The 26,216-nt window shown below is 42.5% G+C and overlaps 1 protein-coding gene across 2 annotated transcripts in view; it reads right to left on the bottom strand.

Moving 5' to 3' along the window:
- Positions 1-4,957: 4,957 nt before the first annotated feature.
- Positions 4,958-26,216, bottom strand: part of BTBD10 (BTB domain containing 10) — a 138,196-nt gene continuing 116,937 nt past the window's right edge. For both annotated transcript variants that reach the window (XM_069223567.1, XM_069223568.1), the window contains exons 6-8: positions 20,713-20,910; positions 9,811-9,921; positions 4,958-8,718 (exon numbers count right to left, since the gene is read on the bottom strand). In XM_069223567.1, the coding sequence (XP_069079668.1) occupies positions 8,408-8,718; positions 9,811-9,921; positions 20,713-20,910 (620 nt within the window). In that variant the 3' untranslated portion in view covers positions 4,958-8,407. The remainder of the gene's footprint in view (positions 8,719-9,810; positions 9,922-20,712; positions 20,911-26,216) is intronic.

Here is a 26,216-nt window from a genome sequence, read left to right as displayed (position 1 = left end):
TGAACTTGCTACTGGCAAGGCTGGGTAGAAAGGCTCAGGAGCAAGCAGTGGCCATACTCTCCTTGAAGTGTTCAAGGGCAGAATCAGTCTTGTCCCCAAACAGGAGAGTCCCTTGAATGGTATGTCCATCACAGAAGAACTGAAATCACCCGAACGTAACCACGCATGGCAAAACTGGTGCCTACAGCCCGTCACACTGAGTTTGTGGTGTTCAAGCTACAACAAATTGTAAACTTGGCTGCATCACGACCATCCTGAAAGGCCTGTTACAGCACAGGGCAAAGGTTGGCACGAATGCCTGGGAGGGACTTGCGCCAGAGTTCCAGGGGGCACCTGACAATTTGTGGGTTAACCAGAGGACTGTAACAAGGTTTAGTCAAGCCCCTAAAAGAGTATCAACAAAGCCTCATTAAGAGGTAGGAGCGGCTCAGTAGTCAGGCCAGGCTGCTGGGCTTCAGACAGGATGTTTTTTTCTTTCTTTCTTTCTCTCTCTCTCTCTCTCTCTCTCTCTCTCCCTCCCTCTCCCACTTACAGCAACATATATAAAGTGATGAACAGAATGCTTGAATTAGTTTCAGTCTCTGGTAATTACTTGGGACGCATCCCAGGCCATCATTATTTTGCACTCCATGCCACCTCAGTCAGACTGCCTGGGATTCCGACAGAATATTTACCAGCAGTTAATTTAAGCATTCCATCCATCACTTTTTGTATACTTTGGGGTTAGGACAAGGGCAGAAACATCACTGGTTTGGACCAGCATCAGAAAGGACAATAGGGCCACCTCTTCGGGCAGCAAACTATATGTACCTAGGTCTGGCTTGGGTAAGGGCACCGGTGGCAGGTTGGTACTGGAGCAGTGTGTGGAAAAAGCTTACGGTTCAGCTGATGCAGAAGGCAAACCTGTTGGTGGTAATCCACATGGTAGGACTCTTGGCTCCATGGGGACCAAAGGGGCAGGTGGTAGGTAGAGATCCAAAGAGCTGGAGCACAGTGCAGTGGAAACGCTGATTTGTTGCCAGCATCACATGCTCCTTTACAAATGAACTACTGTGATTCCCCTGGTGGTGTGGTGGAGAAGGAAGGCTGCACTGGGTGGCTTTATCTCTTGCCCCGGTTTTGTTGAACAACAGTGTTCTGCTGATGCTAAGGTGGGTTGGCAGTTCCCTAAACCTTGCATTTACTGGTATCTGCAGCCATAGCAATCTTGCAGGGGGCACCACCTTCTTTGAACAGCTCTAGTGCTGAACCAGCTTTTTGACCAAAGAGGAGTTTACCATCAAAGGGCATGAGTGTGTTCATGACATCTGCTGAGAAGCTTGTTGAGCTCAGCCAGGCATTTAGTCTTAACTCCATAAAGGAAGTCCTGGCAGTGGCGGCGCAGTCTGCCACATCCAGACCCACGCTGATCATATGACGGGAAGAACCCTGCCCATAAAGGACTTTCTCCAGAGGTTTTTGTAAAGTGGGGCCCACCATTGCTGTCATATCACAAAGGGGATAAAAAATAAATAAAAATAGCGCTCCTATAAAGAAGCCACATTCGGAGAAAGCGGAGCTAGTAAGCGTGCACCACTAATCTTTCTGCAGTGTTTTAATTTGTAAAAAAAAAAAATAATATATATATATATATACATACACACACATATATACATATATATATACACAAAAAATCTCAGGCCCAGTTTATTTTATTTTTTAAAGAGACCATTGCAGCTTGCATGGTGCTGACACTACTGACATCTACTAAATCATCACACTTCTATAAGTGCTAGAATTTGGCCTGATAGGTTGTTTAATTACAAATTTAGAATACCAAGCTGATGATATGCTCACTTAAAACTTAAACCGCGCCACCATGTGGTGAACTGCCATGAGAGCCAGTGTTGAGAATTAAGTGCTGGTGTCTAGCAGTTGTAAACACCAGAACAAATTAGGCACTGGCTTTCTGGGAAGGGATGAAGTGTCAAGAGGGTTGGGTTTCCAAGAGCTGGCTTGTGGCATCATGGTGTGGTTCAGTTCACCACACCAGTCGAGGTGGGGTTAGGCCACAGCTCTTTCACAGATTCTACAAGAGCCTCATAAAAAGGGGAGAAACTGTTCTTCAGTAGTGGCACCCAATAACACATTAGTAAGACGGTTAGGTCAGGGAGTGGAAGCCCTAGGACATCAATCACCTTTTTGATTACAGTATCGAAGGATGGCCAAAGTTAATGCATGGTGATGTATCCGGCCCACTAGCATTCTGAAGAACTAAAAGCTCTGATGTGTCAAGAGGTTAGGAGCTTATTACCATCAGAGTAGCCTTGGCAATCTGAAAATGCTGATCAGAATAGGTGATGAGTATGTATTGTGTCCCAGTACTGTCCTTGGGTATCGGGTGCTTCTTGATATTGCTCATCCTTCAGGACCGACTAGCCTCTCTTCTGGATTTCATCCTCTTGACAGGTGGCAGGAGATTCTTGAAGAGGCACTGGAGGAGGTGATTTAGACACTAGGATCAGAGCCAGAATCTACATCAGAATGGGCAACTCCATTGAGGGTCCCAGTACAGAAACAAAGTCAGACAGTGTCATGAGAAACATCGCCAGCCGGACTGTTTAGCACCAAAGGAGGGATGCCATGTTGAGGCCCATATGGTTCCATGGTGCCAACAAGTGCACCAGAGGGATCTGCTGCTCTCCAGAACATGTCCAGCATAGCTTGAAGGAAGAACGCCACACTGGGACCACCAGGTACACCAGCACTCAGAGAGGAGTTCTATGTGCCAGTAGTGCTAGCAAGATCTGAGGAGAGAATGTCACTAACTCAGACTCTGGAGAGGACCGATCCAGGAATGATGCGGAGGTGGAGGCTTTCTCCTGGACTTCCATCTTCTGGGAGAAGAGTGAGTTTTTGTGACACCTTCTTTTCCCACAAGAACTTAGAAGACAGGGAGCAAGTTGGAGATCTTGACATCATCCTGATTGCAGACCTGTCCCTCACTACTGGTCATTCCTGGCACGAGTAACAAAGAGCTTGGCCTCAGCTTATCTATGGCTTTAGGGTTCATTCGAAGGCAGAAGTCATACGATGAACAGAGAGACCAACCAACAACACTGCTGCAAATATTTAGCTGGACAGCAAAACTGCTTCATATCAGAATTTTCAGGAGAGAGGTTCCGAACCGGCAATATATAAAGCGTGGAAAAACACTACTGCAGTGAAATCACCATGACTTTATGTCCACCATAGAGACCGAGCCAGGACCCTCTTCTGGTGCCAGAGACCCACTATCTGGGAGGAATTTGCAGGTAAAGGTATATATCAGAATTCTACATTTTGGAAGGAGTGTGCTGAGATTCCCCTATACTCGAACATGGTTATTCAGTGCTAATGATTATAAATGGAGATCCCATGAAGAAAAAAATAAAGGGTTCATACAAGAAAAGGCAAAGAACATCTACTGTATTTTCTACAATTGTTTATAATTAGATGCAAGATTTATATTATAAAAAAACAACAACAAAAAACACAGATCTCAGTAGAAAGAGATTAACTCATTTATCTGTTGTAACCGCTTGAACATGACTGTTATAGGAGCATGTGTTAGGCCAAAATGCATATGAGCGAGAGTACCATGAGAGGCAGAGTGTGGAATAAGCTTACTTACCAAGCTACAATGTTTGGACGGTCACTGCCTGCTGATTAAGCACATTTCTTACTCTCTTCTATTTGTGGCATTGATAGTTTCTACTCCTGCCTAAGATGTAGGGCCTTTAATCAAAGATTCTTCTTCACAGGATCTGATGGACCACTTAGATGTTATGACTCAAACCATCTATGGCAGGCCGTAAACATTACTGTGACTATACTTTCTACCTATTTTATTCCATGAGGCTTTGACGATGGCCCTAAGGGGATATCCTAATAGTGGTCTCGCATTATTCTGAATTTGCCATTAATATCCTTTCGATAAAAGATGTCACTCCTCATATTAAAAAAACTTTAAAGATGGGTTAATTTTATTATATACTTGTTGACGGATGAAGCGCTGCACCCACATTTAAATTTTTTATCTATTACAGGGTGAGGCTCAGGCATCATTTTCTCACTGTATCATGCAGCTCAGATTAATAAAGTAGTTTGAATTACCATGCTTTTAAGCATTAGCTTTCATTTAGCTCAAGGTTAAAGCAACTGACCGCAACAATTATAATCTATGGTCTTGCATGCATTATCTCCTGTGCTGCAATGTTATAAGCCAAGGCATAGATAGGAGAGGCAAGCAGAAATCTAGCTTTTACCCTCACTTTGTAATCTAAAAACAAGTAGAAATAGGTCTCTAGCATCATCAATATACTCATTCTTTTAATCTTAAATACCAGTGGCGAGGTACTAAACTGATAATTTGAGAATAAAAGATTGAAGGTTATGCAGCACGTCTAATATTTCTCAGCCATCACCTATTCTTTGGCCTTTACACTGCTGGACATTCAACATGTGCAGACTGCACTGACCAGGTCTAAAAACTACAACCTGCTCAACTGTTGCTCTGCCTCTTTTCTGTTTCAGGTTGAACCTACAATATTACGGTCCCTTTGTGATGTCCCAAACCTCTCAGAACAGCCTTTGATTTCTAAATCTAACATGTCTAGACTAATTTGAGAATTCTAATCATCATCATTATCTATCTACCTCTTTCAGAAGACTCTAAAATTAATCACTGCTTGCCAACAAACGCAGTCTAATCTGGAGCTCAGTGGATCACCAGACAACTACGGACCTTCACTCAATCTTAGCTCACCCAACACATTCCTGGCTCCTAAGACATCTTGAATGGGAGCTGGACAAAAATGTAAGGAATCAGAAAAAAGTAACAGATAGCAGTGCTTGTAAAAATCAAGCGATAAAAAGATTTTCAGAATAATGTAAAACAGCACAAAATGGAAAGTTTTATCTAAAAGAAGTCAACAGAAACACTTAAATAATGAAACTTTATTCAAATGAAAAAGCATACAATAATTTAAGAAACAAGGAATGGACAATACTAATTTCTTCCACCCAACATTACTGAAGTCCTACAATTCTCTCCACTGCTGATTAATACTTGGAATGAGCCATTATCTTAAAACAGCATCTTGGAGTTTTCAGTTGACCTACAAAGCAAATAAGGTGGTCCCTAATACAAATGGTGTACCAATGCTTTTTTTTTTATTTTATTTTTTTTATACTTCAGCAGCTGAAATTCAAATCTGTGATTCACAAAATCTTTGTTGTGTTTCAATGTGTACTCCATTTTTGGCTTGAGTGAACTTTTTTTAATAAAAAAAAAAAAGTTGGAACTTTATAAATAGGCGTAATAGGTGTGCTTTATATGGCAAATGCATGCCACAGTCTAATAGACACTGCAATGCAATGTGTTCTAATGCATGTACTGTGCATTCCTTTACATCAATTTTGAAACCTGTTCAGTACAAGATCAGTAAAAAATGTTTTAACAATAGACTTATTTGGGAACTGAGGCATGTACAAACTGCAGACCAAAATGGCATACAAATTTAACTTGAATCTTATATTAAACAATCGGTATTCCCTTTCCTAAAAAAAGATTACAGTATTTTCAGGGTCTGATGACTACAAAGATAAGCATTCATCTGTTGTGTAGGGCAAGTACTTATAACGAAAAATGAAACTTCCTACTAACTCTCAAAATGTTGCAATTTTAATGTGTAGCAGCCTCAACCACTACCTAGAGCTATTAGCTAGCGTTTTTCGACCAAATAAGATCACCCATGTACTATTATGCAACCAAGTGCCAATCATAGCAGTAGCAAATGTTAAACCACTTAAAAGGCCAAGCTTCACCACCCCTGCCCATTAACACAATCTGGTGAATTTAGCTCACAGTTTAGATAGTAGCTTATCCAATCACTTCTTATAACACCTACCATGCTTTTCAGATTCAATTGTAAATGGCTAAACTAGTCTAGAGGCTTAAACTTGCTAATACGTTGCAGGCATGCATAACTGATGACTCCTCAACCAAAACACCACTGCCTCAGCTTGCTTTTTTCCCCCCCAGTAGGTGTTTATGACCTTGACAATATGACATATGGATATATCTATCTATCAGGTTTCACTTGGATGCTTTACAAACGTTTCAAAATAAGACTATGTTTTCTCAATTTTTTTTGGTTGGACTTCAAAGTCTTGGTTTCAGACACCACCAGACTAGAGAATTTGCATGAAAAAACAAAACAAAAAAAAAAAATCTCCTACATTCTTTAATCTGATTGCTAACTAGACAACTGTTTTCCATGTAAAATATTAAGATAACACTTCACAGGACCAGTCTGTCCTATAGACATTTCAGCGTTCAGACATTCTAAAGCACTGTATGTAGTTCATGCAGCACTGCCGCCCCCCGCTTACATTTCTTCTAGATATGCCATCCATGGTGCCACTTTAAAGTCAGGACAATTTCAAAGCCCCTTCCATCACAAGTATGTGTAATGCTAGTTTATCCGTACCCCCTGCGTCTCCACATAAAAAAGCCAAATGCCTCATGGGAAAGCCCGACATCCGTTGTGGATAGGTTAGCAGCAAACAGTGCTTCAAAGCAAAAAATACACAGCAATGTTTGTCACCTTATTAGGCATACACAAGACTGCAAGCTAAGAACTACAGATTCGACGTTTTAAGACTCAAATCTTGGGGTGGTTCTGGCAAAAGATGCACACACAAAAAAAAAAAAAAAAAAAGCTACTAATAAGGAAAAAAGCGGCCACAAAAGTTATTCTGCTCTGCACTGTACATGCAGATCAACTACTACAACTGATAGCTGAATTTTTAAGGCTTACGAGTTCTATTTTAAGATCGTGTTCTTCCTTTTTGTGTTGATCCCAGTGAACCCTTGCAAATGCTACTAGACTGATTTGGTGCATAAGCAATAAATCCAAAGTATATATTGTCTGCAACAGAACAAAACGAAAAAATCCCAAGACTATAGTAAAAAAGTGCATACAGATGCACATGCAATATGCTGAAGTCATTGTTTTCATAGGATGTTTATATTATACCCGTGTTAGCAAAAATATCAAGTTTGTGTAACTGGATTATTCCAAGATGTAGAATAAAAGGAGATGGAGAGAAAGGTAATCACTAAAATGCAAGCTTCATTTGGTGTAGCTGTAGGAAGTTGGAAGGTGAAGATGGTAATCACTCAAGTAATAATATTTGAAATATTCAGCAAGCATGTGTCAAAATATGGGCTGAACGTCATAAGGCTGTTTATAAAGCTTTCTCGGAGAGATGGTGAATTTTACATCTAAGGCTCCAACAGAAAGCAGCAAAAACTCAAGGAAAAATATTTTACACACTAGCCTGGTGTACAATTGTTATGTTATTTGCTGAAGTGATAATATCGATTCATCAAACAATTGCACAATCTTGGCTACAAGACAGACCAGCTCTCTGCATACATCAGCATTAGTGTTTGTATGGACTACAAAAAGAGGAAAGGAAAGTCACTATCAAGCAATGTCTTTTTATGTGTATTTTCTGCAAACTAGTAGAGGTGCGAACTGAAACAAAGTACATATATATTAACCTCCATCCCAGCAATGTTTCATTCACTGATACAAGAGCTTAAAATTATAAGTCACATATACCATTAGAGCAATTTTTAATCAAGATATGGAAGGTAATGTGTAGAAGATAAGTTTTAAGTACACTGAAAGTAATTTTAAAGAGTCAAACAGTGGAAAAAGAAAATCTAAAAAAGGTAAAGAAATAGCTGTTAGAGGTATTATTTACTTCAAGTTGGGCGTCTCAAATAAGATATGTAACCCAGCCACTGTAAAGTCACTGTTTTCAGTAGTAAATTTAGTTTGCTCTCATCCTTATGCATGTCACTTTCAAATGGTTTGGAACAGTTACCATTTATAATAAACGTATTAGTGAAAAACACACTTCAAAAACAGCAGACTGAGCACATGAAAGGATTTTAGAAGCGCCATTGTGCCACCATCTGCAAAGTGCTGCTCTTAACGCTGCGATATACATTTTCACACCTTGTAACGTGGAAAAAAAGAACTTTCAATAGCGTCCAGATCCTATCTTTTTTTAAACGTTGCGAGAGTGATTAAGTGAGGAAAGTGCAGTCCAGCAAAAACAGAGAACCTATACCACCATCCCACCAGTAAACAAATGCATTTACAAAACACGAACCTCAGGAACTAGAACTATTCATTTTAAAACCTCAGAAGTACTCAATGATCTTTTAAGAATAAAAGTCCACACTGCAAGAGCTCCAATTTCTTTTATGTTCATATCACAAGAAGAACAAATTGCAGCGTCATTTTCAATCAAGTACAGTTTTTCTTTCCAATTATGTAACATGCTTTTCAGTGATTATGAGCGTAGATCAGAGGGTTGGGTTTTGACCATCAGGATCCAGATCGTTATTTCCAGGAGGAAGATGATTAGGCAAAATATCCAACTCATCGACTTGCGGTGTTGGGTGCATTACCACAAGCTGGTCCTGAGGAATGTCGGCTGCAGCAGCTGCTAGGTTTGTTATAGACTTGCTCTTCACACACTGAAAGTCCACATGACGACTCTTCCCTTCTTCCTTTTCCCAGGACATTCTAATGAATGGCCTTTGGACATAATTGTAAATGACTTCAGGCCTTCCGCCTGGCCTCTTCTTCACCTTTTCTTTGTATGTGGGATAACCTATAATAAGGAAACCATATTCTTAAAATATTTTTTTGAATTTAGCATCAGATTTTAAAGTTCAACATTTACAAGATTGAAGGGTGATAACGTCAAACTGACCTAAAATGAAGCATGTCTAACCGACCTAGAATGCACTGAAAATACATGTAAAACGTTTGCACTAAACTGAAAACGGCACATAATTAACAATTAATACTGAGAAAGATGAATGTTCCTATTACCCGATGATCTGGGCTGGAAGATAGGGCTATTACAGGGCCTCAAATGAAACTGGACCACTGCAAATGTCCAACTCCCAAACTAACAGTAAAGCTGTTCCTTTTCCCTGGTACAGAAAACGTGCTGTGTATGGTCTGTAAGGTGGCAGGGGAATCTCAGAAAAACGTACTAGCGGCATATTTAATGTTGTGCATAGCATCCCATGTCAGCTGCTTCAGAGTATCTAGTTACACAAGACAATTAAGAATTTGACTAGGTAAAGTCAAGAAAAATCGTGAAAAAAAGGTTGCGTTTTGAATACCAACAAGGAAGAATTCAAACAGTGTAGGTGGAATCTTGAACAGTTTTTTTCCAGTATAAAAGACTGAAGAAGCTCTTCACAATTAGTTTGCACTTCAGCTCAACAACGTGGTACAATGTAATTTTATTACTGATCTGTAGTCGACAGTAATACCTTTGACACTACAGCTGCAACTAGACTGCCGAAAGAGTTAAAGTATGTCATTGTATTCATGGCTTTATCAGCAAGCATAGTACATAATTAGCTGATAGCAACAACAAGCGAGGAAATGAACAGTGGCAGTGATAAAGTGAACAGACAGTAAAAGAGCAATATACTGTTTATATATTTCTTGCTACAGCACAATTACTAGGGAAAATGAAAAGATGCGCATATTAAATTGTGGGCTACTATATTAACCAAAAGCCACTAAAAATGTTAAAAGTGCGTAAGACATGATTTAGACAGCATGAGTAGTGGAGTTGGTCAGAGAAATGCAGTTTAACAAGTACTACGTTAGATTCTGGAGAATGAGGAGACAACCACAACCATCAAATTAAATTGAACAGATGTGTATGTTTTAGGTTTACCTTCTATGCCAAGTCGAATTTTCTTGAGACCTCTTTCCTTCAGTACAGATTTCGCAACATCTCTGTTTTCTATGTATTTGAAGAACCTATAAAGTTTTGTACTGTAGATAACTGAAAAGGAAACGTGACATGTCAAGAAATGGTTAAATGTTAAGACACTTCCTGGAAGACTATTTAATCTAGTCTCAGAAAGAAAGAACATGGCCTCAAAAGGTGTAAAAAGGAAAATGAAACACCAAATCACCAATTTAAGACAAAGAAAATTTCATGCATCCGTCTGTGGGGAGCAAAATCAGGTAAACCACTGTATACTCCATAAAGTATAGGGGTTCTTTTGCAATATTAGGTTCTATTTACGTTTGGAGGGCTACATTACTAGGGGTATCCGACAGGAACTTCTAGCTGCAGATTCCCTACTTAAGAATTATCCCCAGGCGGCAGACTGGATACAGAAATTTTTCATGAACAGTACACCTCTGCATGCCGATAAGTGGCACTGTTCGGCTCAGCATGAAGCCACCCGCATGTGCAGACACAAGCACTGTGCTTATATAGGTGCCACCCCAGCGTGCGGAGGTCAGTTCTTTTCTTTCCGTAACAGTCAGAGTAGATCTGGTGAGAGCAACCGCCCAATCACCTTTAAAATGACCTTTTAGAACTTTTGTCAAAGTCTTGAGAATTTTTCCCTACTTTGGCAGGTATGTCTTCTAGAAAAGCTGGTTTTAAGCGCTGTGGCACCTGGCACAGAGATGTTGGTGACGGACCCACATCTTGTTTGCTTCTGGTGCCTCGAGCATGACCACGAAGCGAAGACCAGCAGCAGCTGACGCATCATACACCGCAAGGCCTTGAGAGAATGATCGCTCATGTTCCTGGCTGCCTAATGTGTGACGGTCTCCATACCGGCCGATAGGAAGGTCCCAGGATAGGATGCAGAGTCAACGGTCTTCGTTGAAGCTGTCCAGGTTTGTCCCACAAAAAGAAAGAGCAAATCATCGAAGAAGTCTTCAACTTCACCTCGTTCGTCCCCTGATTGGCGCTGGTCATACAGTCTCGACCTCCCCCGACATGGGAATGCCGGACCCCATGTCTACGCTCCTAGTGCAGGGTGTCATTTGACCAGAGCCATACTCTCCAGACCGGAGCCTGAGCCCTATTTCTACAGGCTCGGACTTTGGGAAGATTAGGTGGGGCCACTAGAGCCTGATAAATACCAGCCCATTGACTCACAAAATGGACTGGTATGAGGACTTTGCAGATGCCAGTGGACTAGACATCTTCCCAGATACTGGCATGACCTCTCCTCCTACTGTGGCTACAGAGGAGGGAGTGTCCTTTTCTACGGTGTTAAGGGAGGCTGTGGTCCTGCACCCTAGCCTATCCTATCCTCAGTGGAAGTCAACAACAATGTCTTGACAGAGGTGCTTCAGCCGGCAGTGACTCACCTAGGAACCGTGTCTACCATTTAAGAAAGCCCTTACTGTCGTCCTGCTTGGGACCTGGTCGAAGTCTAGCACCGGGGCGCCTGTGAGCAGAACAATTGCCTGCCACCATTGCCTCACGCCAGAAGACCTCAATTTCCTCACCCAACTCCCTACCCCAGAAATCTTGGTGGTCCAAGCCTCTACGTCCTGTGTGAACCCTGGCACATTCCCTACCACCCCACCAGCTAGGGAATCCAAGAGACTGGACAACCTAGGCAAGAAAACGGTTTCTTCCACTAGCCCGGCACTGCAGTCAGTGCCTTCTGGGCTGTTACTCCCATTCACTGTGGGATTTGTTTGCACACATGCTGACCATGGCCCCAGAGGAGGCCCAGGCCATACTCTCCCAAGCTGTGGCAGAGGGGAGAGATGCAGTTATGTTCACGATCTGATGTGGACTGGTTATGACCAACTCACTAGGCAGAGTAGTTTCTTCCTCGCCACACCAGGCTGAGAATGAATGGCTTTTCAGGGGATGTCCATGCCTTGCTTATGGACATGCCCTTTGAAAGCTCCCATTTCTTCGGAGACCAGGTGGACTCAACACTGAAACGCTTTAAGGATAGCAGAGCTATGACCAGGTCCTTGGGCTTTTGCATAAGCCCCGCCAACTCCAGCTCATCTTTACTCCTTTTTTTAGCCTCATCCTTACCTGCCCAGCCACCACGGCACACATGTGCCACAGCCTCTGCGTGGCTAACAGTATCCCCCCAAACCCTGTGGCACAGGCAGCCAGAGGTCAGGCAAGTCCTCCACCCCACTGGCAGCCACAGCCTCTAAACCTCTTTAGTTTAACCTCCAACCATCATAGGAAACTAGTGTGAGGTAGTTTACGCCATCACCGGCACGACTGGCAGTCAACTTCAAACCGCACGGTTCTCCAGATTGTCCAAAGGAGTGTCCAAAGGAGTAACTCCCTCCCCTTCGTGACTACCCCTTCACCCATGCCACCAACTTGTGACCGGCTGATGGAGGACCCTCTCTTAACTCCACCAGGAAATTATGACTCTTGGCCAAGGGAGCCATAGAGAGGGCGCCAACACGAGAAGTTAGTTATGGTTGTTATTCCTGCTAAGTTCTGGTGCTCAAAAAGGATGGAGGCCTTTGTCCTATCCTAGACCTGCGCTCTCTCAGTTTCTTACTTAAGATGGAGAAGTTCAAAATGCTTACACTCGCTTGAGTTCCATCTGCCCTGGACTTGGGAGACTGGATGGTAGCACTGGACTTACAGGACACATATTTCCACCATCCCAGCCTGCCTACCCAGAGCCATTACATGCGGTTCACAGGGGGCCACAAACACTTCTGCTATACTCCCTTTTGGCCTTCCTAACGTCCCTTGGATGTTCAAAGTGATGGCAGTGGTTGCAGCCTCATCTGCAGAGATTAGGGGTAATAGTCTTTCCCTATCTCAAAGGCTGACTGCCGAAGACAGGCTCGGCCCAGGCAGTCCTGTCCCACCTCCAGACCACAGCAGACCACCTGCATTTGCTTTATTTTGACAGACATATGTACTTTTCTGGACATCTTACTGACCTACTTTGTTACCATTGCCAGAGGAATGCTTCTCCAAGGCCATCAAGGTTATTGAGTGGCTTCCAACAGGCTTACTAGATTGTTACTTCTCTATATGGGCATCCTGTGATTAGTTGGTATTTGATGCTCATCATTGCTAGAAAGATATTCAACCCCTTTGACTCAAGACTTCCTGCATTACGAGTATCCTCATGAAGGTTTCCTTCTTGGTCATTTTACCCTCTGCCATGTGCATTAGTCAGTTTCAAGCACTATACTCCTCCACTGTTTTCTATATGGACAGGGTTGTGTCTACTAATCCTTTTTTTTTATTATTTTTTTTTAAATAAGAAGTGTTATCTGTATTCTGCTTAAATTAAAATTGTCCTCAGTTGAGGAAACTATGAGCTTAATGTCAGTCATGCTTTACATTTTTAGTTTGATGAAATTAGGACTGTATTTTCTGTAAACCATCTGTTAGACCTCTGTGTGCAATGATGCAGGCCAATTATCAAGTAAGGCAATTGCTAATCTATGCATTACATCTTTCATTTCCGACTGCTAGACCCTGCATGGGTCTGCCCATCCATCTATTGTCTGAGCACGCTTCAATAGAGCGGAGGCTGCTTCAGCAACTTTATCCACCCATCACACTTGTCCAAGAAATACGTAGGCCATTTACATGGACCACGCACATGTATTCTGCACGTGTTATGCTCTTGAGTCTTCATTCTGAAGCAGTGCACAATTTCATCTGTAGTACCTGTCGAGCATTTTTTTACCATTACCTAATATTCCCCTCTGTCTTTTCTTCCTCCTTTTCTGTTATCTTTAAGCTGCTGAACCTACCCAGAGAGAGTATAAACAAGTGCTAGGGATACTGGAACTAGATAACGTTATTTAGTTGCCAAAGTCACAACTGCCTCCCTCTCAGACACTTTCATTGGTGTCATTCTGGAGACAGTCCAGTTTCAGGCTTATCCTCCTGAATGCAGAGTCCAGGAAATTCAGGCTAGGATTCTGATGTTTCAGCCTTTATCACGCTGCTGGGACTCATGGCTTCCTGCATCCTGCTTGCAACATATGCCCGCTGTCATATGCATGCTTGGCAATAGAACCTGAAGTTTCAGTGGGCGCAGCTCCAGGGGAATCTGACATGTTCCAGATCTTGAAGGGAACTACAAAAGATCTGCAGTGGTGGTTAAACCACGATTGGGTCAGCAGCAGATCCCTCTCCCTTCCCCAACCAGATCAGACAGTGGTTACAGATGAGTCACTTCAGAGATGAGGTTGCCATCTGGGAGAGGTGGAGTTCAGAGGCCTCTGGTGGAATCCAGACTCTACATCAACCTTCTGGAGCTCCAGGCGATCAGGCTGGCATTTAAATCCTTTCTACCCTCCTTCAAGGGAAGGCTGGTGTTCTTAAACACTGCATGTGGTACTGCAACATACTGGGTGAGGTGCAACTAGCACGGAGGGCTGAGGTCATGGACCCTCCTTCAAGTGGCCCTGCGTCTCTGGACATGGCTGGAACATCAGGTCATATCCCTGGTGGTTTTACACCTAGCAGGTTCTCTGAACACTAGGGTGGACACACTCACCAAAGATGCTTAGAGGATCACAACTGGCATCTCCATTCAGAGGTGGTGCAAGGTCTTTCAGGAGTAAGGAGAGCCTTGGTTATATCTGTTCGCCACCTCCAAGAACTTTCAGTATCAGCAGTTCCGCATGATGGAGTTTCCAAGACGACTCTGGCTCTGAGATGCTTTTTGTTTAGAGTGGCGATCAAGCCTCCTGTACACCTTTCCACTGACACCACTCCTGCCCAGAGTTCAAGAAAGTCATGAACGACTGGGTCCAAATCATCCTTGTGGCTCTGGACTGGGCTCAGAGAGTTTGTTATCCTGAGCTGTCCAGCATGGCCATTGGTCCTCTGATCAGGCTGCCCCTTTTGGCAGATATTCTGTTGCAGCAGCAGGAGAGGGTTCTCCACCCGAAGTTGTCAACGCTCTGCCTTCATGTGTGGAGATGTGTTGCGACAGTTGACAGTGCTTGACCTTCCACCCAAAGTCTTCACTGTTATCTTGACAACCAGGCATCCCTCTACAAAGTCTGTGGACAGAAACGAGTTGCCCTTCTTTCTGGCACATCTCTCAAATCCTTCTCTTTATTCTTTCTCTTGCCTAGCAGTTCTGCTTTGGGCCCCTTAAAGGGCTATCTTTCTGCCATGTCAGCCTTTGTGTGGTTGCCAGATCTGCCATCCCTTTTCAAATCCACCATTGTGAGTAATTTTTCAAAAGGTCTGAATCACCTTCACTCTTCATGCCTCAGTAGGATCTTAATCGAACGCTTAATTTTTTTTTATATGAACCCCTTTTCAGCCACTGCACAACTGTCCTCACAGGCGCCTTAACATCAAGACTGCCTTCACTGTGGCAATAACATCATCCAAGGGTGAGTGAGCTTCAGGCTTTGTCATCTTGGCCTATGTACCTAAACGTCTTTACAGACCAGCTGATTTTTTGCACTAAAGCTTCCTTCCTGCCAAATGTAGTCACTCCCTCTCATGTAGACCAGTTAAATCGCCCTGCTTACCTTTTATGATCCAGAACATACATCTGAAAGAGAAGCAACTGCACCTATTGGACCGAAAGACAGTTGCCGTTCTACCATGACGTACAAATGAGTTCCGGGTTGATGACCAATTCTTTGTAGGGATTTGGAGCGAAGAAGGGAAAGGCTGTGCAGAACAGGCCAATTCCCGATGGATCGTGCTCTGCATTAAGATCGGCTAAGCATTGGGCAAGAAGCAACCCATCCTCCCTGGAGGGCTTACATGCTCATTCCACCAGAGCCAAGGTTGCGACTACTGCGTTAGCATGCAAAGTTCCGATCTTGGACATCAGCTAGACAGCAATGTTGGCTTCTCTACACAAGTTCACAAAGCATTACTGTCTGGACAGTGAGGTCTGTTGGGCTGGCACTTAGCTCGTTTGGTCCTGCAAGATTTTTTAGTGGGAAACAGTTTCGGGGATCCCTTACGGGGAGGTGTTGCTTGGATATCTATTCTAAGGTAAGGAATCTGCAGCTAGAAGTCTCTATCAAATGAACAAGTTACTTACCTTTAGTAACCCTTCATCTGGTAGAGACTATCTAGGCACACCAGTGGTCAGAGTTATTTGTGGCTTTGTTCTTCTGGCATGGAAAGTCGTGAAAAGAAACTGACAACACGCTAGGGTGGTGCCTATTTAGGCATGCATGTCACTACCGGCGCAGATGACGCCACATGAAAGCAAATAATGCCACCTACCAGCGCACAGGAGAGCAGCTCATGAAAAATGGCCAGATCCAGGCTGATGCCTGGGGATAATTCTAAGGTACGGAATCTGCAGCTAGATGGTCTCTACCAGATAAGGCATTACTTAAGGTAAGTAACTTGTTCATCTTTCATGTCAGCTAGGGACTGCTCCAATGAATTTACGACATTCTTCCCAGAAAATTTAAAGGCTTATAATAGGTTTCTAAAAGAAAAATGGTACTTCAGATTCATAGAAGACATGGGAAGGTTACCCCAAGTTATTGCTGCTTTTCTTTTACACCCCCTTATGATAAGCGTCTGGATGGTAATCTCTCTCCTTAATCTTTGTTACCTGAAGGGTATACAAATTTAATCACTGTAAAATATGCCCTTGTGGAGCTAATACGCATGTAGTTAAATTACTTGTCTGATCTTAATTACCCCCATGTGTCTCTGTTAAATTGTGGACCAGAAAACACTAGTTCAAATAAAACTTTTTTTTTTTAAAATAGCAGGATTTCAGTTTTTAAATTATTACAACAATCTGAATTAAAGAGAAAGGAGAGCGATTAAGGTCAGAAACCACATTCGATTGTGTTCCTCAAACAGGGATTGACTAGTTTTGCCAGCAACATTTAGACAGTCACTTTAAGCCTGATGCAGCTTCAACATACAGCTCAGTGACAGTTTTCAAAGTCAGTACAGGGGTTCAATTACTAGTTCAACTTATCTTAAAGCAGAACTGTGTAAGGAGAAAAGCATGACCAGCATAGGTCTTTGAACTGGAGTAGTGGGTATATGTTTTACTTTGACGAGGATGACCGTGGTCAACTTGAGATCCCGTTAACTTGAAGTTTTCTAAGAAGCACAAATAATGTATTTCTTATTCCAGTGAAACTGGATTCTAGAGTGACCTGGACTGACCCACTGATCCTGAAATATACCTCTGGCAGGAAAGATGCTATTTAAACATGTAGTTTTAGCAGATCAAGTGTTTTCTCCACATCCGGGGACAGTTACTGGACAGTTCTTGTTTTGTTCATTATAAACAATTATTTTATAATTAAGGCTTGCGTCTCAACTATATCGTTCTGGTGTTGCTGTACATGTACCATATGCAATTTTCCCTAAGGAAGGACTTTCTTATTGTGCCAGGCTAGGGATAACTCACAGAAACCTGGCTATTTAATAAATGAGATTTGTGTAGCTTTGTAGGAGCTCAGCTACAGCTTGCACTAAGACTATGGCCTATGAGCTGCCTACACAATCACCACAAAGGTAACTTTATCAAGTTTCTATATCCTAGCAGTTGTTTATATTCCATCTCTGGGCAAGTTCAACAGCTAAAGGATAACAGAAAGGGACCAAGAAAAGACAGAGGGGAAAATGAGGTAATGAGCTCTACAGGTCCTACAGCTCAAACTGTGCATTGATTCAGGATGAAGACTCAAGAGTATAAAACATGCAGAACACACATGACATGGCCTATGTAAATGTCCAACACATTTCTTGGACAAGTGTGATGCATGGATAAAGTCGCTGTAGCAGCCTTAGCTCTAGTGAAGCGTGCTCGGATAATGTATAGATGGTCAGACCCATGCAGGGTCTAGCAGTCCGAGATGCAAGATTTAATGCATATATTAGCAATTGTCTTATTTACAAACCGGCCTGCATCATTGCACACAGAGGTCTAACAGATGGGTTACAGAAAACAGAGTCCTAATTTCATCAAACTAAAATTGTAAAGCATGACCTACACTAAAATTGTCCTCAGCTGAATAAATTATAAGCTTAATGTAAGAGGAATGCAGTCAATACCTTAGCATTAAAAAGGGCTTAGTAGACACAACCCTGTCCACACAGAAAACAGTGGAGGTGTACAGAGCTTGAAACTGACTAATGCACATGGCAGAAGGTAAAGTGACCAATAAGTAAACATTCAAGATGATACTCATAACACAGGAAGTCTTAGGTCGAAGGGGTTGTAGACCTTTATAGCAATGATGATATTCAAATACCTCCTATTCATAGGATGCCCATATAGAGGAGAAACAAATAATCCAGTAGGCCTGTTGGATGTCCCTCAATAACCTTGTTGGTCTTGGAGAAGGATTCCTCTGGCCATGGTACCAAAGTAGGTCAGTAAGATGACCAGAAAAGTACACAAGTCTGTCAAAATAAAGCAAGTTGATTCATGTTTGGCAAGCTCCTAATAGCAGAATGTTATGTACTTGTTCCAATAGTGTGCCACAGTAAAGGACTTCGTGGCAGCTTGCAGGTGCAAGGACATTTATTCAGACAAAGGGCCAAGGTGGTAAAAAAGTAGCTCCTCTGGAACTAGCAATCAAGCAGTTAGGGCACGCTTAGGGAAGCATACAAGAACATAACTTATTATACAGGTACAGGCAGTACCTTCCCAGGAAGACAGGCAGGCATTTCCTCTGAAGAGGATGCAGCATGTCGGGGAATCAAATGTGCCCTGTAGAAGCTCAAGCCACCAGAATAACAGAGCACCCAATGAGATTTATCAACTTCTCTAAGAATCTCAGAATGTGTGTGAAGGAAGAAATGTTCCTAATCAGTGCTTAATTTGTAAATAAAAAGGTGCTGGTGCTCAAAGCCCTCCTCTTAAACACGCGGCAGCTGCAATTAAATGTGCGAGCCCAGGATACTGAGGCAGTGTAATCCTGAAGCCATCTCGGGTCTCTTCAATCCATTTGCAGCCACTCCCTGCCCCTTCAGGTCACTCTGGCAGCTTCCTGCTTTTCCCCTTTCTGATGCTTTTTAGTTTTCTCCTCTTCCATCTTTCCCACATCTCTTTTGCTCGCAGTAAATGCTTGAGACCGAAAAACGAAGCGCTGGCCCTCAGAAATAAGTGCCGGTGCTCAGCACCGGAAACAGGCTCAAATTACGCACTGTTCTCAATCAAACTGCCACCCCGTAGGTGAAGCATGCACCCTTGGAGTTGTTAGTGGAATGCAAAGTAATTGACAGCTAGGCACCAAGCACCTCAAAGATGGAGTTGAGGACCTTATAATGAAGTTTCCACTTGTGGGAACAGTGAAGCTAACGGTTTAAACCATCATCTGCCTGATGCTTGACCACACCAATGTTAGAGACTAGTTTGAATTTACTGTGTGCCAATTCTACTGTCAGACGGCAGAATTCAACATGTGTCTACCATTTTCCTTACAAAGAGTGCCCTTGTGGAGCCATCTTGACAGAGAGCTTTTAGGGCCAAAGACCATCTTGAGTTCAAACACGTAATCGAAGGAGACACCTATCTGATTTGCCCCATAAATAATTTATGTGTAGAATCTCACCACAGATATCCAGATTTCTTATCAGTGTCATATTATGAAAACACATATGTAACATGTGTGCCTGCACCTTAGGTACAATTGGAGATGTATAACCTAAAAGCTTTATGACCACTTTTCTGAACAGGTCTAGATTTAGGAAGTGCATGTTCACATTCTAAATGGGTTTTTCAAACAGACTCGCTTAATTTCTCTCATTATATCACCAGTGGACTTGGCCAAATTGTTTGGCTTATCTGAATTACAAAGCAGTTGACATAGCTACTGCTACCACTAAAGGCACTGCAGCACACACCATTTGAAAGTGACCATTTGGTTTGCCTTCTTTCACAAAAGGGAACGCCCAAAGTACTAGTAGGACCCCTAGTGGCCAAGACCATTGTAGTATCTGCTTTTGTATCCCCTCCATCAAAGTTATTTTTGGTTATGTCAAACTCACCCTGCACATGGTTTTTGATTATATATATATATATATATATATATATTTTTTTTTCTTCTCATATTCTGGTGGCGGTCGCCACTAGGTAGTTATAGTTAAGACTTAGTTTCTATGGAAAAAGCATTTACTTGCCTGCATCTTTGGCACTGGTTGACTACTTCACTACATTTTCCCCAAATAATTTGATGCTCATGGCAGCTGCTGTCTGAAAAGATTCAGGGTGATCCGTCAAGCAGGGGCTGAGAAAAAGGAGTTTTTTTTTTTTTTTTTTTTTTTTTAAAGTGGGTTTCCAATGGTAATTCCCATAGGTACTTTGAACAGATCTACAGCCTGAACCACTGGACGGAATTATACAGAATTTGGCAGAAAAGTCCAGAAAGCGCCCTTTTTGTTATTTGGTGTAAATATGTTCAATAGTTTTTGAAATATTTAAGAAAAACCAAATGTGTGTGTGTATATACACACACACTTTGCAAACACTCCAGATCTCGTGCCGAGATGTGATTGGCTGCCAACACTTCTACAAAGAAATGCTGACCCATGTTGGTACTCTGCTTTAGCTGAGTTCCAGCAAAAACAAGATGTGGGGGGAAATGGGGCCAGGGTAAGGACACCCTGACCCCTTAAGCTCTGGTGCTTTTTGTTTTTTAAAGAAGGGAGGGGGGAACGCACAGCATTTCTGACTAACAAATTCACAATGCAAATAAACTAGATTGCAGTTAAACTCATATGAAGCATCTTTAAGCTGCATTTAAAATGCAGCTTACATTGCCAGATAAATATTTTGCACTTTTTATTTTGTAAAAACATGTTATACCACGGAGAAGGCAATCAAATCAAACTTACTTTGTGAATACTCCTCTCCCATCTGGGGAGGATACTCTTCATCCCAATCAACCACATCGTCGTCTGTAAGAACAACAATGTGGCATTCCCTTTCACCACTCTGGGCACTGGCTACCATTAGAGGGAGGATCATTTCTTCCAGGTAAAACTCAAACTGCTTACGGGCACCATCATTGGATAACTCATGCATAAGTGCACCTAAAAACAAATTAATAACACTTATTGGGAACTGTATATGCCCAGACTTAATTTTTCAAGCATAAAAAAAACATAATTACATTACCACAAGAGTGGCCTCATCCACTGCTACTGAATCAGAGTCAATTCATTAAAATGTTTCGACTGCTAGAGACATTTCACATTTGTTACAAGATTGAAAAATGAACTTTTCCTAGAAAGCCTCATGAAACAAATCTACGTAGAGCTTGCCAATTTCCAATTATCTGTAATCCAGCCTGCCTCTGCACTCTGAAAATTACTACTGCAATGCAGCATGAAAAACATGATCCAACATTACATTTGGAGCGCAGAACCCAACCCACGAAATGCAACACAGCAGTGCAGACAGCAAGCAATATTTTGCAAAACCAACTTTAGGTATACCCTTGTTACAAAATAATCTAAGTGCTGATATGAATTTGTCAGTTTGTGAAAAGGGAGGACTTGATTAATTGGAATGTAGATGTTTTAAATATTTTGACAATTTAACGATTATAGACTGGGTACTAAAATAGTGATGCAGAACATAGATCCTTAAATAAAACTTTAAGAAATTGGGCTATTAGTTTACTGGGATAGACAGCCCTACTCAAGTAACTCAATTCTTGTCAGTATGAATCACAAAAGTCACTGAATCAACCTGTGCTTAACCATCGGGTAGCTTGGCATAAGATCAATCACCCTTAACTTAAAAGCAATGTGCAAATTTATGCAGCACTTAATAATTAAGTGAAAACACAAGAAAAACTCAAATTTGGAAGAAAAATAAATAAAATAAATAAGATAACACTAAAAACACCAATAAAATATTAAGTAGAGCCAGAGTTGTAAAGTTTAACATTTTAGGTAAAAATAGCACAAAAAGCTTGGCCAGCATAATCACGACCCTCTGGTCATGCTGGACCCAGTCAAAGTCTTAAGTTCAGGCTGAACATGGAGAGCATTTTGAATACTGGGATTAGATTAGGTTCCAGTGGGAAGTTTACCTTTTAACTCAGTCCAGTTCCATGTCAGGACCCTCAGCCAGCTTTCCGTTGGTGGGGAACTACAAGGAGATCGCTGTTGGTGTGAAGAGCTGGTTAGAGCTTTGTGTTGGCAGGAAACACAGGGTGATCGCTGCTGAACAGCACTGTGCTGGTGAAATCCAAAGTCTGTAGCTGGGAAGATACGGAACTGGCCCTGGTAAAGTCGGTTTGCACAGAGACCGGGGATGGTTCTTTTTAACCTTGAGTCCAGTTCTTTCTTTCCAGTTTGCAAGTGCAAGAAATATATTCTGAATCCATCCAAATGTACAGGACGTGGAAGGGCACCTCAGGTGGTCGGGACTCACTCCAGCAAAGGCCAGCAGAAGGGTCCAGGTAGGTCCAGTTGGTGCTGGTCAGTTAGAGGATAGGCATCTGGAAGCTTGTTGTGTCCCTGTAGCTTAGGCAGGTCAACCAACAGACCCTTAAAGTAACTTCTGGGTTCAAGGTAAGTAGATCCAATCTTACTTCTTTATACAGCATGGTAGTCTTGAATCTCCCGTAAATCCTGTAGTGTTGAAAGGCTGTGAAGGTGCCACTTTTTATATCCAATTCCAGCACATCCCCCCCTTCCCCACCTGCTCCTCCTCCCATCCCACCCCCCTACCCCCACCACCGGCCTTCCCGCACACGAGAGGAATACCCTTACCCACAAGCAAGGCCCTTTTGTCCCCTGTCTGGAATACTCATTGTACCACAGGCAGCCATTAACAGTTATGTGACCTAGGACACTGGCAGGAAAGCACATTTGGTTCAGGACAACTTTCTAACTGTGGTTTTTTAAGAATAGCAATTTAAAAACAGGCCGTTACATTTAAAATTCAAAAGAGTGGAAGAGGTATTTCTCTATCTGCTACTAACACCCCCCCCCCGTGCTGTGAGACCCTCACGGGTGAGTAGTGAGCTTTACAAATCCCAGATTGATTGAACTGTAGTAAAACACTTATTACCTGTAATAAAGTAACTCAGTGCTACTATATGGGAGAGTTATCCTCGATACAGTGAAAAACAACTTGAGTTTTCACTGCCAAAACATGTAGGGCCTGCCTTAAGTGTGACTTATAAAAATTAAAAAGGAATGTTTAAGCCTGACAAAAGGTCGATTTTGCATACAGAAAGTGCACTTTAAAGCTGTACTACAGGCTGTAGTGTCAGGCCCGAGACATGTTTTAAGGGGCTACTTTAGTGGGTGGCATAATTAGTGCTGCAGCCCACTAGTTACATTTAATTTACATGCCCTCGGCACAGATAAAACCGTATACTAGGCACTTAAATGTTCCAATCATGGGTAGGCCAATTTTAACATGTTTAAGGGAGAGCGCACAAGCACTTTCCCACTAGTTAGCAGGGGTAAAGTGCACAGAAACTCCATGACAACAAAAACAGGTTCAGCAAAAAATAGGGAAGGAAAGGCGGGAAGGAACACCATGCCAATGGTGGTCGGGACTAATTAACACGTTTAAGTAAAATGGCTGAAAACTAAGCCAACAGCACCACCTGCTGATTCACTTTGTGTTAGTACAAAATGCCACTGGCAGTTTCAAACAACTGTAGAAATACCATAGTATACGTTACTTTACTGCCATGTAAAAAAAAAAATCCAGAAGTGCAACATATAGTTACATCAAGATGTGTTGAGATATGAGATTGTGATGTCTGGGAAACTCCCTTTTGGCCCCATCAATGCTGTAGCTTTTGGATTCAGAATTAGTCTAACTATCCACTGAAAGATATTTCTTGATGAATGTGGTAAGGTTTCTCAAAGTCCACTAGAACCCTAGTGTATGCATCATTTTCTTTACCCGGCACATACTACTCGGGCATTGTTTGGACAAGCATGCCCTTACAGGCCAAACATTTATTTATGGTTAAACTTGTGTCCACTACATTTGTAAATGGGCAGCCATTACAGTAAGACATTATGTGAACACTCTTGGTGCAGACATTATTCCAGATGGTGAGTGAATTGGTAGAGTGTGGTACCACAAACTGGAGATATTTTCTGTGGCTTTCATTCAACAGGATACTGGAATAAACATATTTGAGATCTATAAATCACTGTGTAAACCCCTTTATGATGGATACTTCTAAACGAAGATTCCTCACCTTGGAATACTCCCCAGTTGCCAGACTGGACCTTTTAAGAGACACCCCTGCTTATTGACATTCGGTAACTTCTTATTGTACCTTCCAATGTGGAGTTCTCCTCCCTATTTGTTTCCCACCCTCCCCTCCTGAAAGACCTCAGGACTTCTTTCGATCAGGTGATTCATGATTGAAAGGATGTGGCCAAATAGGTTACCCGCACAGGACCCGATACTATGGATTGCCTGGGAAGCTCATTGGATAGTGATGTACAATATGTGTGGATGCATTCCACAGGATTCTCCGGCTACGTACAGGCTTCCCCTCAGTCATGCCCCTTCATTTCCAGTCTATTCAGTGATAAATTCTGTGTCTGAATATTTTAAAGGTACATTGGAACTATGGAACACCCTTTGGAGGGGTTGTCACCCAGCTAATGGCTGCATCATTTCAGAACGGTTAGAGGCATTTCCAGAGGGATGGAATTTAGACAGACTGCCTTCCCAAACAATGAAGCAGGCACCCTAGCCCAAAGGAGGCGTTAGTTTGGCATGCATAGTGTAGGCCAATACCTTTGCCATAACAGCACTAAGACACTTTAGTTTGCCCTTAGTGGTGCATTGCCAACCGGTGAAGGCCAGGACTCATTTCCTCTCAAGCTAGTGATCCATTACGTTATTCAGATTAGAATTACAAATAGTTCAAAAAGGCTATGCCTTTCTGTTTCTCACTACCTCTCCCACTACTCAACCTTCACCAGAATGGATTTCAGATGTGCACATGTACATTCTGTTACATGAGGCAAGGCTGTTCCTAAAAAGGTGCCACTGAGAAGGTTCCAGACTCTGAAAGAGAAGAGGAGGGGGAGGGGTTGTTAATCTTTCAATTTACTCATTCCAAAGAAGGACAGAGGCTTCAGGACTATTTCGGACCTCCGGCCTCTGAAGAACTTTCTGCGGAGGGACAAATTTAAAATGCCAGTTCATGCTGGCCCAGATTTTGTCTGCTCTGGACAGACGATTGGATGGTGTCTTTGGACCTGCAGGATGCATGTTTTTAAATAGTCATCCTGCAGTCCATAGATGTTAACATTTTCATGGTTTACCTTGAAATGCAGGTAAGTCCCCTATGCCACCTCTGGGCCTCAACACACCAGTCTAGCGTTCACGAAAGTGAAGGCAGTAATTGTGGCTCAAACTCAAAGGTCGGGAATATCAGTATCTCCATATGTAGGCCACTGCCTGTTTAAGGCAGAGTCACCACAATCCAGCATGGACACACTCCAGACAATAGTGAACCTCCTGACATCATTGGAGGTCACCATTAATGGGCTAAGTCCCACTCTATTTCATTCCGACTTCTATTCATTGGAGCAATCCTGGAAGTAGAATGGTGCAATGCTATCTGTATTTAACCACCAGCTCCATCATGACCACTGACTCCATTTTGTGCTTAGCTCCAAACAGTCACATTGGTGGCACAGGTATTTTTCTGTGCACAACTCGTTAATCTGTTTTTGCTCTTCTCACCAGGGAAAAGAGCAAAACATGGGGGAACTCTGAAGATAAGCAAGCAACTGGCTGAGAATGTTATGATAAAGTAGAATACAGTTCTGTCTTGGAAAAACACTTGAGATGTGGCCAGTCTGATGCGTGTTTTCGCAACACTGACCCGACATAGCAAATGAGTGAATTTCTCAACTTACTACAAGAGCAGGGGTGTTGGGGGGGTGGGTTCGAGAACCTTCCTCTTGCGTTTGTTTAAAGGATATAAGGTGGGGAAACGTGGCTACTGGAGAAAGAAGGGACTCAACTGAGAAGGGACGCCTTGCTCAGAAAATAAACCCCATTGTGGTTTAGTTTCCCTTCGGTCTCAGTTAGTTGATCTGGGTTCCACGACTTGAAGTTGGCAGGCAAAGGGATGAAGTCTGTGTCAAGCCCCACGGTGATGCATTTTTAATTCTTATTTTTAGCTTGGCATTGTGCATGCATGAATACGTAGTATATATGGAAAATGCTAGTTACCCAGTAGACATCTGTTCAAGGCATGTAGTGCTGAAGATTCACATGCCTTGCAGACATCCGCCATCTGGTGTTGGGCTCAGAGTGTTACAAGCTGTTTTTGTTCGAAGAAGGTTTGAGGCACGAGATTGAGCGGAGACTCCTCTCGATGAAAGTG

The sequence above is a fragment of the Pleurodeles waltl genome, chromosome 3_1 (genome assembly GCF_031143425.1).
Source record: "Pleurodeles waltl isolate 20211129_DDA chromosome 3_1, aPleWal1.hap1.20221129, whole genome shotgun sequence".
Lineage (NCBI taxonomy): Eukaryota > Metazoa > Chordata > Amphibia > Caudata > Salamandridae > Pleurodeles > Pleurodeles waltl.
The sequence above is the reverse complement of the archived record's forward strand: the minus strand, read 5'-3'. Positions and strand labels throughout refer to the sequence as shown.